This window comes from Larimichthys crocea, chromosome III (genome assembly GCF_000972845.2).
Source record: "Larimichthys crocea isolate SSNF chromosome III, L_crocea_2.0, whole genome shotgun sequence".
NCBI classification, from domain to species: domain Eukaryota; kingdom Metazoa; phylum Chordata; class Actinopteri; family Sciaenidae; genus Larimichthys; species Larimichthys crocea.
The window spans coordinates 43,235,721-43,247,400 of NC_040013.1; the positions used below are offsets into that span (position 1 = coordinate 43,235,721).

At 40.3% G+C, this 11,680-nt stretch overlaps 1 protein-coding gene across 1 annotated transcript; it reads right to left on the minus strand.

Annotated features, from left to right (window-relative positions):
* Positions 1-1,159: 1,159 nt before the first annotated feature.
* zic2b (zic family member 2 (odd-paired homolog, Drosophila) b) lies at positions 1,160-6,846 on the minus strand. Its single transcript, XM_010752283.3, has 2 exons — positions 5,928-6,846; positions 1,160-3,351 (listed from the first exon to the last, which is right to left on the minus strand). The coding sequence occupies exons 1-2, from the start codon at positions 6,589-6,591 to the stop codon at positions 2,720-2,722; spliced, it is 1,296 nt and encodes a 431-aa protein (XP_010750585.2). The 5' UTR covers positions 6,592-6,846; the 3' UTR covers positions 1,160-2,719.
* Between the last annotated feature and the right edge of the window lie 4,834 nt (positions 6,847-11,680).

An 11,680-nucleotide genomic window follows, 5' to 3' on the forward strand; every position in this document is an offset into this window, starting at 1 on the left:
TTCTACCATTCAAAAATATTATATTTTGTGAAATTATAATAATGCAGTTGTTCAAAGAAAAAAAGACACTGTATATCATGATATTTTCTGAAGCAATTATACCGTACCATTATAGTGTACCGTTATACCGTACTGTTATACTGTTGCAACCCCACTGTTGATTCATGGCTAAAACTATGTATGCACAAAGACATAACTATGCATTCTTTCTTTGTCTGATTTATAGAGCTGCAGATACATCGGGTTTTGTTTTATGAATCTCAATCTCAATGGAAACAGGCGCACATGCACTAGCCTCATTTTTAACCCCAGTTTGCAGTGAAGTGATGTAGAATCGCTCTTGAACATCTGTTTGCACATCGATACGCCTTCCCACTCCTCTACGTATTAGACCTGCTGAGTGAGTGCAATTTTACTTGTGTGAAACCCAGGTGTCACATCTGTGCGTTTTCCCAACAGCACCAGAGCAGCTGTCATTATGCCTGTTTCTGCGGTTGTTTCTTTCAACGTGTACTTATGCTGTTCACCGCTTGAAGAATGATGAATGATTTTTATAGAGCTCATATTGAATCATACTTTACAAAGTACTTCACAAGTCATCACTCATAAATAATTTAAGATTAAGTTTATAAATGTGTCTCTGAGTGACACTTTACAGAACTGCAAAGTAATGAGACAATCAATGAAGATGGAAATCAACCTAAACAAACACATTTCACTCTTCGTTATATCAGCTGCAGCCACCGCGGCTAAAACCGTTGAGGTTCACACATTCTCCTTTGATAGACACCAGTTTGTGTGTGGAAATGGTGCATGCACGCTTTTTGTGCACATGTATCATTTATACACCTGGCCCCTGGGTTGTAAAAAATAGCATTTAAATCCTGTGTCACTGTACAAACTGTCTTCAGGTAGGTTTCCTTGTGTCCCAGGTTCAAATCCAGCTTGAAATCACCTATGAATAGATGGATAATGTACATTGGTAAACGTCACATGTGCAGTAACTTCAAACATAGATTTTTTTTTCAAGCTGTACCACAATCTTACACAATACATTCAGCTTGTTTCCTTGATTCCTTGAACAGGATGCTCACATTGAGTAAATATTCAAATCTAAGATGCCATGTTTTATGACTGCACCACTCAATCAAAGGAAAAATACCAGATGTCTTCATTTAATACACATTTTCATGTTAAAGGAATATGGGTATGACATACATGGTCATTTCAGTAACCTTAGGGTCTTGACAAATGGAGTGTAAACAGATGCAGGTGATTAACCCACTGAAAGGTCCGCAGAGTTGATGAGGTTAAGGAAACACTTGATGATCAGTACAAAGCAACATCAGTCCCACCAGAGTCCAAACTGCAGCTTCACTGCTGGCTGCTGTGTTGGATTGGACCGTGATCACATGAAACACTTCTGAACAAGTTACTACTAATGGTTTGTTAGTGAAGGCCTCAGTTTGCTTCAAACAAAGTGCGTGTCAGATATTAAGAACCCTTCTGGACGATGGAATAAGCTGCTTCCAACAATTTTTTAGAACTTTCTGACATTGTACGAACCAGCTTGTTTAAAAGCAGTGATACTCACTTTAAGGCCTGCATTACGGTGCCAGGTGGCCTGCTGACCTTTTTCCATGTCACAATAAATTATGAACATTTGTTTGCTGATATCAATTAGTAAATGATCAATAATGAGCCTTGGCTGGTGCTTGAAGTTGTGAGCGTGTCTAAATGACAAACGTTCACATACACCCCGACCTGCTGCCACTGGATTTGTCTCTTGACGAATAAGAACGAGGACAAAAGGTTGACAATCAAAACAGGCAATTCAATGAACAATGGACAGATGAATTTGCCTTCATTTTATCACCTCATGAATCCTAAATGACAATTTATGTATGCAGGGTTACTAATATCAGGCACCGCCACATGTCAAAACATGCTAGCTTCAGTGCAGCATTCCTGCCTGACAGCATGGCAAAAGAAGAAAAGAGAAGAACTTTGAAGCCGTCGTCTTATTCTGCCACATCAACCATCCTGATGTTTATTCATTATAAATGATCAAAAGTGGCCCCCCGAGCAAAGCTGACTTGAGTATCCCTGGTTTAAAGCATACTGAGGCCTTAACAGGCCCACACTTGCCTCCACCTTATATGTGGCTGCTGTTTTGGACCTCCTCTGTTACCATGTGGACAGTGCTACCGTGAGCTCAGGTTGACATTAACTGCTTTCCATCAGTGTCAATTTAGCCCTTGAAATTGCTTCATCTAGGTGGAGCTCTTAGATAAACTGGTCAATAATCTGTCTCTCTACAGAGGTCATCATGTACACACACACTCTTTTCATATTCTTTAACAGCAGGCAGAGCAGTCACCAACATTCCCTGGTCCATTTGTACAACGTTATCCCCTCTGTTAGTTCAGGTTAGGTAGCTAACACTGCAGTTTTATGCCAAACATTCCTTCTGGCAACACTGCTTTTGGTCCACAGATAGTGACGATGTCCAAGCTGAGTTTTGAATGAGACGGAGTAAAACCTCCAATATGATCACAGCCTTTCTCCATCTTAGAAGGGCCACTAATGTTGAACCATCCAACTGCTGGTTCTGGAAAATTACAGCAATTATGATTCCACGGAGCATCCTCTGGCCTGACACGGCTCTGACAGTATATGACGTCTGTTCTTCATGTCCGAATGCACCAGTCCCTTCATCCTACGTGACATACTCCTCGTCATCACTAGGTTCTGATTTGATGTGGTCCGGGTGAAGTAGAGGGAAGTGTGGTGCTGTAGTCCTGGTACAGACATACCACTCTTTAATGTTAGACAACTGAGGTAAGGCTGGGTTGACTGAGCGCTGGCTCCTCCGTTGGGTCCTGCCGCTCTGCTGTTTCTGAGCCAGCTGACTCTTCAGGCCTGACAGAGAGAGATCCAGAGGCATCGTCATTGGAGAAGAACTCCGCAGCAGCAACTTATGGCCCACATCGCTGGCCGAGCTGATGTCCAGTTCGTGATTGGACAGAAGAGGAAAGTGAGCGTTTTTGTTGGCAAGTGATGGAGAGAGGCGGTTAATTTTAAGGTCGAGGGGCTCGATGAGACCCTGATGAGGTTGTTGGAGTTGATGAGGGATGGAGTCGTACGCGTCCTGGGGTTCGGAGGTAGGTGACGACTTGACGTGAACCTTCATGTGTTTGCGTAGGGAGCTGGGGTGGGTGTAGGACTTGGTGCAGCCCATGGCCTTGCAGTCATAGGGCTTGGAGGCCGTGTGGACCTGCGAGTGCTTCTTCCGGTCGCTGCTGTTGGCAAAGCGTCGCTCGCAAAACTCACACTGGAACGGCTTCTCGCCTGCAACACAGACATCACAGTCACCATAATCACAGTCAACACTGGGCTCATATATATTGGTACAGTTGAAGGTACACTCCAACACATATTGTCCACCACTCACACATGTTAAGACACACACACACACAGCATTTTTTGCCACTGAGTGCAATTTGACCTGTGGAGTGTTGAATGTGAGAAGAAAGTATTTTTTATGGTTGCTGTGTTCAGGTAAAAGAGCTTTAGATGGAGATGATCATGAACAAGAAATCTCGAGTAGTAAATGTTCTTTTCGTACCCATGTTGAAAATGTTAATTCACTTCACTGCTAAAAGAAGGCCCGCAGACCAAAGTATGGTTTGACTTCAGTCAGTTAATTAAGGGAACTTGGGATCTTAGTAGTAGCTTTACAATACAACAGGCGTTTGCTTGTGGCCCCTGGCCCACTATGAATTTCCAGTTTTGGTCCTTCAAGCGAAAAGGTTTGTGCACCCCTGATCTTAATCTAACAGTTCAAAGTTAAGACATGCGATCAACTGATTGTCTTAAACTGGAAGAAAACTTTGTAATGTTGGTGTCAGTAATGTTCAATATAAATGCAGCGGTAAACCATGCACACCTTCTGGTTTTTGTTTCTGTACGTATCAAAGTGGGACTTTTCTAAATGTGAGTTCTATACTGTAACAGGGGATACAAGTTTAAAGGAAAAGGGGGTCCGCCATTTTTGTAGTTTACATGCAGTTTACAGATATATGAAGAGGATGGTATGTTCACTGAGCGACATGAGCTGAAAAAAAAGTGATCACTATGCTATTATTTAGAACTCTCCTTCCTGCAGCCAACAGATAGTTTGACACTATAACAATTATTATTTTAATAATAGTAATAATAATACTGTACATAACAATATATAGTAAAATGTTTACACAGGTTTGTCTCTATGTGCCCTGTGATGAGCTGGCGACTGGTCCAGGGTGTACCCCGCCTATAGGCTGAAGTCAGCTGGGACAACTCTAGCCCACGGTGATCCTGATGAGGATAAGTGGTTACAGATAATAGATGGATGTTTACAGAGACAAAAATTGTGAAATAATAGAAATGTTTACATTGGAAATAAAGGGGAAACTATTCAGTTTCAATAAAACAGCAGCAAGAGGGAATTCCTCTAATTCATTTTGTCATTTTGGGCTGATATTCTGAAACTATAACAAAAACAGGGAGTGCATATTTAAAAAACAACAAAAAACTATAAGGATAAATATATATAAAGAAGACCACAGGCAAACACACACCAGTCTATAAAAATATGCTTTGTTACATATTATATGAAACTGTTTAAAAAGCTAAGTCTCACATCATCTATATCATTACTTTGTGGAAATATGGTGGTTTATGAGGGAGATGTGATGGAAGAGAAGAGCAGAGCATCAGGTCAGGATGTCGCCCTGCAGACATGTGATTGACATGTCAAGTACTGGAACACGGTCCATATTAGATACAAACACTTGGTAAACCTAACTTCAATATGACAGAGGCGCTCTGGGTTATGAATAAAAGTTCAGTTACGGGACAATATTAGCCCACACTGTCTTAGCTGCAGGTTTGAATGTAGAACGGGTTATTTCTGTTAGAGATGGACATTAAATAAAATGACAGGTCACATTTGTGTTTAAATCAGAGATCTGTTCAGTACGTTTAGTTTGTATTTCCTCATTAAAAAAACAGATTGTATTGAGCGTTTATGACATAATCAAATGTATTAAATCATTTATTATAGTTTTATAGCTTTGTTTAAAGTCACTGACAAGAACAACTTCCCCACGGCTGATTTATTTATGTATTGCTTTATACAGTTTGTTTCTAATAAACCAACAATTGAACTCATCTGACTCAGACTGGTTAGTTAGTTAAAGCATTAATCAATTCTTCAGTTGTTACTGGATGGATTTTAGTGAGGTGTTCTTATGTTGAATGTCATCAGTGCTCTGTCCAGTTGCCGTCCAATAATACTAAAAGACAACAGGGATTTTTCACAACCTGGCAACCCAAAGGTTGCTCTAATCAATGACTTATAATCAATCTATATGAAACATATGAAGAATATTATTTATACACCATTAATCACAGCATAGTGCTGTGTGAGTAGAACGCAGCTCTGTGTTGACTAAACTAAAACACACATTTCCTGGAAACTATCATTTATTTAGAATCTTATTTATATCTTTTGATCATTTTATTACATGCATGTGGCTCAGTGTCTCTGCTGCACACATCTAATCAATCTGACCCTGCCCTCAGAGTCCAGCTGCTTCCACCAGCCGCCTCCTGTCACCTTGCATGACTCCTCAGCTGCGGTTTGGACCCTGTGATTCCTCTAAGGAAACAAGGGAGCAGCGAAGGGCGGATGCGAAGGGGTACTGAACTGAGCCTACGTAAACATGGAGGGGATTCCTAGCAGACTGGGAACAATCTCTGTTAACCTCTTTCTTCTCCGTGTGTGTGTGTGTGTGTGTGTGTGTGTCAGGGGCTGCGGAGTTAAACACTGTAGTGTGTTATCACAGCTCTGTGCGTGCAGTCACACAATCATGAAACCATACCCGTGTGCGTGCGCGTGTGGATCTTCAGGTTCTCGGAGCGTGCGAACATCTTGCCGCAGTTGGGAAATGCGCATGAAAACGGCTTCTCCCCGGTGTGCACGCGAATGTGGTTGATGAGTTTGTATTTGGCTTTGAACGCCTTCCCGCCGCGCATACACTCGTCCCACATGCAGACATGACTGAGGGTCTCGAGCCCCGCTGCTACATGCTCGGTGGTGACGTGGTCCACCAGCTCGTGCATGGAGCTGAAAGTTTGGTCGCAGACGGATGTCGCCGTCCGCCCAAGCCTCTGTCTCGAAGAAGTTCGGTCAATCCATTTGCAGACCAGCTCGGTTTTGACGGTGGGGCCTTTGGAGAAATCCAGCAGGCCGTCCATCCCGACGCCGGTGCCAGTGTCGGCAGAAGCGGAGATACTGGTGGCTCTCGTCTGGGGCGGCGAGACGATGCTCGAAGCCCCGGAGTTGTTGTTCCCCAGCGGAGAGACGAGGCCATTGTGCCTGGCCACTACAGCCGCCCGCTTCATGCTCAGCACGGCGGGCTGCCCCCCGCTCCTGTCGCCAGCTACAATCCTCTCTTCCCCGTAAAATGACTTGAATCCAAGTGACGGAGCGTTCGGCGCTGTCCCGCTTCCTTCCTGTGTGTTTTGGTGAAAGGGAGAGCGCATGCGGCGGTGTCTTTACCCCCCGCTGCTCGGTGTTAGATCCCGAGAGTCAGAGCCTCCATGCTTTTATTTACTGTGTGAATGGAGGTGAACAGAGTCGAAGGAATACAGCAGGCCGCGACCCAACACTTCGAGTGGCGTCCTTGTCTCCTTTCCTTCCCCGCTGCTTCCTTCACTCCTTTCCCCCTTCCTAACACACAAAGTTAAAACACACGAGATTCACCTTCTGTGATTATAACTCAAGCCAGCATTTAAAGGAAACATGTTGAAATGACAATAATATAAAAACGAATTATAATATATGTTAAGACTAAGCAGGATTCTAATGACACACATACACACTGACATTTTATTATTATTATTATTATTATTTTATTTATTATTACTATTAATGAATCTATAATCCTACAATCCTTTGTTTTGTATCAAACGTCATATATGCATAAAACTGATTAAAACACATAAAAGAATCATACTGAGAAAAACACAAAAATGACAGTAGAAGAGGTCTGCTTTTTGCACTAAACCACAGATAGATAGATAGATAGATAGATAGACAGATAGACAGACAGACAGACAGACAGACAGACAGACAGACAGACAGATAGATAGATAGATAGATAGATAGATAGATAGATAGATAGATAGATAGATAGATAGATAGATAGATAAAAGTAAGTAAATATACAAAATTGGTTTAATAATACTAATATACAATAATAGCCAAATTATCTGCAGGTAGTAAACATGCACTGTCCTTTAGTGTACAAACAGCAGTCTGCTCAGATTATTTATTCTGAGACTGTTCATGTTTATACTGTGCAATTATTAGATTGTAAAACTGAATAGCAGAACCTCTGCTGGAATAAAAAAACAATTGAGCATGATGTCATAATATTATGAGAATGGTGCATGAAATGTCATTTTAAGCACGATATCACAGTGTTATGGTATTAAATCATAATATATTTGTTGTCTTTTATATATATATATATATAGTCTATATATATATATATATATATATATATCTATATTCTATATATATAATATATATAAATAATAATATATTTGTTGCAATAATGTAATGATGATTGCTGGGTACTATGTATGTTGATATTGCCCAGTGTCAAGTCTCTATTTCATCATGTGACAGCATGATACAACTAAATCTGTCAAGACTGACAGGCTGAGCGCACTGTGCCTTTCAAACGCAGAGAAATGAAGAGGAGGAGATAGAAACGCTCCCTTAATTAGATTTCTTCTTCAAACTTCTTCAAACTTTGTAAGACCAGCATTGATAATAGTATAATACTGATCAACGAGATACAAAATGTAAGTAATGACTCAGAATAATAATTTTGAAATTGTTATCTAATTACATTATACTAACTACAGTTTTTGCAGTTGAATAAAACATACAGTCATTCCTCCTGAAATGTAAAGCAGTAGTACTGAGTGATTACTTTAAATTAAAAGAAAAAAAAGAGAAACAAAATTAAATGACTTTTATATACCATGCATCTATATGAAAGGGAAGTTGTCAGTCATGATAACAGACACCAGTTAAACAGTATCTCAGTGGCATTACTGGTATTAAGGGGTGGCTTGGCTGGAGCACAGTGTCGACTGGATTTTCTCTAGAGTGCTGTGCCAAAGAACAAAGACAACAAACTCAAATCAGTGCTGTTGGAAAATGATTAAACCGCTCAATTAATCTGCAGATTATTTTCTTGATTCATTGTTTTATCTAAAAGTGCCAGAAAATAGAAGGAACATGTCTCGCAATTTTCCAAATCTCAAAATGGTGTGATCCAGCAAACAGTCCCAAATCCAAAGGTAATAATTTTACAAATATGTATTTTACATATAAAAGCAGGAAATAATGAGCTGGAGCCAATGACAGGATAAAGAATGGACAGTGTATGTATGACGTCACCTGTTATGGGATTTATTTAAGAAAAACCCTTGAATAGGGAGGACTGGATTCAAAGTATCAAAGGTTAAGTTGAGTTTATTATTCTTGTACAAGAAGGAGCATTTAACAGTGCAACACACAAAAGGGGTTACAGAGAAAAGGCTCCCTGAGGAGCTCTAACAGTTGGTTCTTATACAATTTTTTAATGGGCTGTCTCGGACACCTCCCCTCTGATACAGATAATATCATAACATCTTTTTTTGGTTTTCTGCTCAGTAATGAACAGGATGTTCCATATCCAAATGATACGTTCCTAACCTGTCTCTCCTGTCCTTGTACTATTGATTTATAATTATCTCTCCCTGCCAGCCTCAGTAAAACACAGGTCAAATAAGGGAAGTGCACGAGACATGCAAAAGACAGGATACACACACACACACTATATGAATTAAAACATCTGAACCCCAGTGTAATCCTAATTTTTATAACATCACACGTACGTTTCTGAAGTGGCGTTTTGAAGCTCAAAATATGTGCCGCTGGCCGCTGCCATGTTAGCAGTCCTCCCGGCTAATCTAAAGATCACCTGTCAATCAAAGCAGCCATTTCTGTTGTGAAGTTGGACATTTTAATATGGTCGCTTATGGAGATTGAAATATAAGGACAGAAAGAAAAGTCCAGTTCATACAAACAAATGGCTGTCATAATAAGTTCAGTATAATAAACATTTCCACAGCATGAAACTTAACTCTTCCTGCAGATGTTTAATCATAAACACACATTGTGTTCTGTGAATTCTACTCTGCAGCAAGTCCATATGACCTGTTGTTGGACGTGTGTATGTGGTTGTTGGAGGTCTTTTCGGGCTATTAATGACGTCCCTATGGACTTTAAAGTTCATGTTGATGGCCTGTGAACTCTGATTTGTAACACCTGTGCAAGTTACGGACTGCTGACTTTATGCTGAAGAAGACAATGCCCTGAAACATTGACCTGTAGAACATAAAAACATAGGACTGCATTAGTCATGCCTCTGTGTGCTCCTTTCTTTAATTATAAACCTACAAGTCGGCGCCTCACCAGAATAAGTCTGTTTTTTCTTTCAGCTATATACATTCAGAACCTACCAAGAAAGGAGAATGATAACCCCCCATGCTCCACTGATAAGGTTTTAACTCTATCCAGCTGCTGTCTATATGTTGCTATCACCATCATGAGATGGTTTCTGACACTTTGACTTGTGTAAACCAGCTGTTCCATCAGCTGTTCAGGTGTCTGGTCTCACATGATCTTGCAATGTGAGGAGGCCAGATGTGGAGCTCCTGCATAGGCAGACGTGGTTACATGTGGTCTGAAGTCAGGTTGGATGTACTGCCAAATTCTCAGACATCTGTCTGAAACTTGTGTGTCATAGTCATGCTATTCAATCAGCATCTAAATATGCCCCCCGCCAGGTGGATGGACTTAGCAAGTGAACAAAATTTGAGAGGAACAAACCTTTTGCATAGTAGTCTTAGATCTTTTAATTCAACATGTGAAAAATTAGAGCAGAGGTGTTTATATTTTGTTGAGTGTACATTAAAATGTTTTTTTTGTTGTTTAAATAATTCACAGAATCATTTAAACTTTCTGTTCTGTTTGGTTGATGCTCTTTCTTATTGTCAGTCCGACTTTCTCAGGTACAGACTGTCATCACCACATGGACGACCTCAAATCTCAGGGTGCAACATAGACACATCTGGTTTCAGGGCATAAAAACAAACTGTATGGACTCATAAATGAACACATCAATAGCCATCTGCTGGCCATCAGAACTGCCATGATGGTGGAATTCAAATTTCAAACTCTTCCATGCTCTGTTTCCCTGTGCAAGAAACCAGCTGTATTCTTAAGCCGGTGTTTAGAGTTGGACAGAGTGGTGGCCCGATGCACTCTTCAGGTGGATGAAAGTTTGTGCACATTTATTCTACATTATTTCATACAAACTCAGGTCATATTATGTGGACAAACTAAAAATGTTGTGGATTTTAAACATTCTTGTAACTCTGCTGCTGCGACAGTCATGGATACCTTCAAGTGTCAGCGTTCTGATGACAGGAGCAGACCCTCCACTCCCATGTGAAATGCCTGAAGAGTTCCAGCTTCCTCTGGACCGCATTGAGGAAGTGGAGGAATCTGAAAATTGGATCCCTCAGAAATACTTACAGATCAGACATTATGTTTATAAGAAAGCCAACTCACTGGAACAAATGACTCTCACCTGTTAGAGACATTGTTTCTGGACCACACAGAGCAAAAGCACTTTATCTGACTTTTATTCTGAGATATTAAGTTTGACAGACTGCATGGTTAAGGACATTTGGGTGTACAATGCTCAAACATATAGATACTGATGTGTGGGATAAGGAATAGTATAAAGCAGGAATTTCACAAATTTCTCCCAAATGTAAAACTCATGTAGGTACCAACATGCATTGCTTGTGGGAATGTAACAAAATTCAGTTATACCAGAGAGCAGTATGTGCAAACATCAGTACAGCAATAAGTCAACGGGTGTCAGAAAATCCACTTTATGTCTGCCTGGGAGAGTCCCTGACTCTCTTACACATCACGAGGAAGTGGTTCAGTTTGGTTTTAGTCCTGGCGAGCTATCATGGTGAAGTGATGACCCTCCTTCTACTGCCACGTGGAAATCTCTGATCTTTGAGGTTGTGGCTCTGGAAAAAATAGGACACTGTGGATGGAAGGACTCATCTTCTTCTGTGGTAATAGAAGAAACTGTAGGAATGTCTGGATTAATCTGGATTTAATTTGGATCCATAATCCAGAAAATGCTCAAAGAAAGCATCGTAAAAAGTCCTAACAAGACTATAATATTGAAAGAAATAAATCACTGTTTTCATGGGTCTGTGCAGTTCTAAAGTGTCCCAACTCTACACGAGCAACATTAATTTTAAACTTGTGACACACATTCTCTGTATTTTCATGTTTTTTTTTCATCCAATAAAAATGTGCTTTGTAAGCATGACTGATGGAAAACATTTTCCTTTTAAAAGTTCTTTCTGTTTTCAAACCAGTATCATACAAGAATGTGATTTTTTTACAATAAGAAAAGATATCAAAGTTAAAGTTATACATACACTGAAACACACAGTCTGTGTGTAACGCATTAAGGTC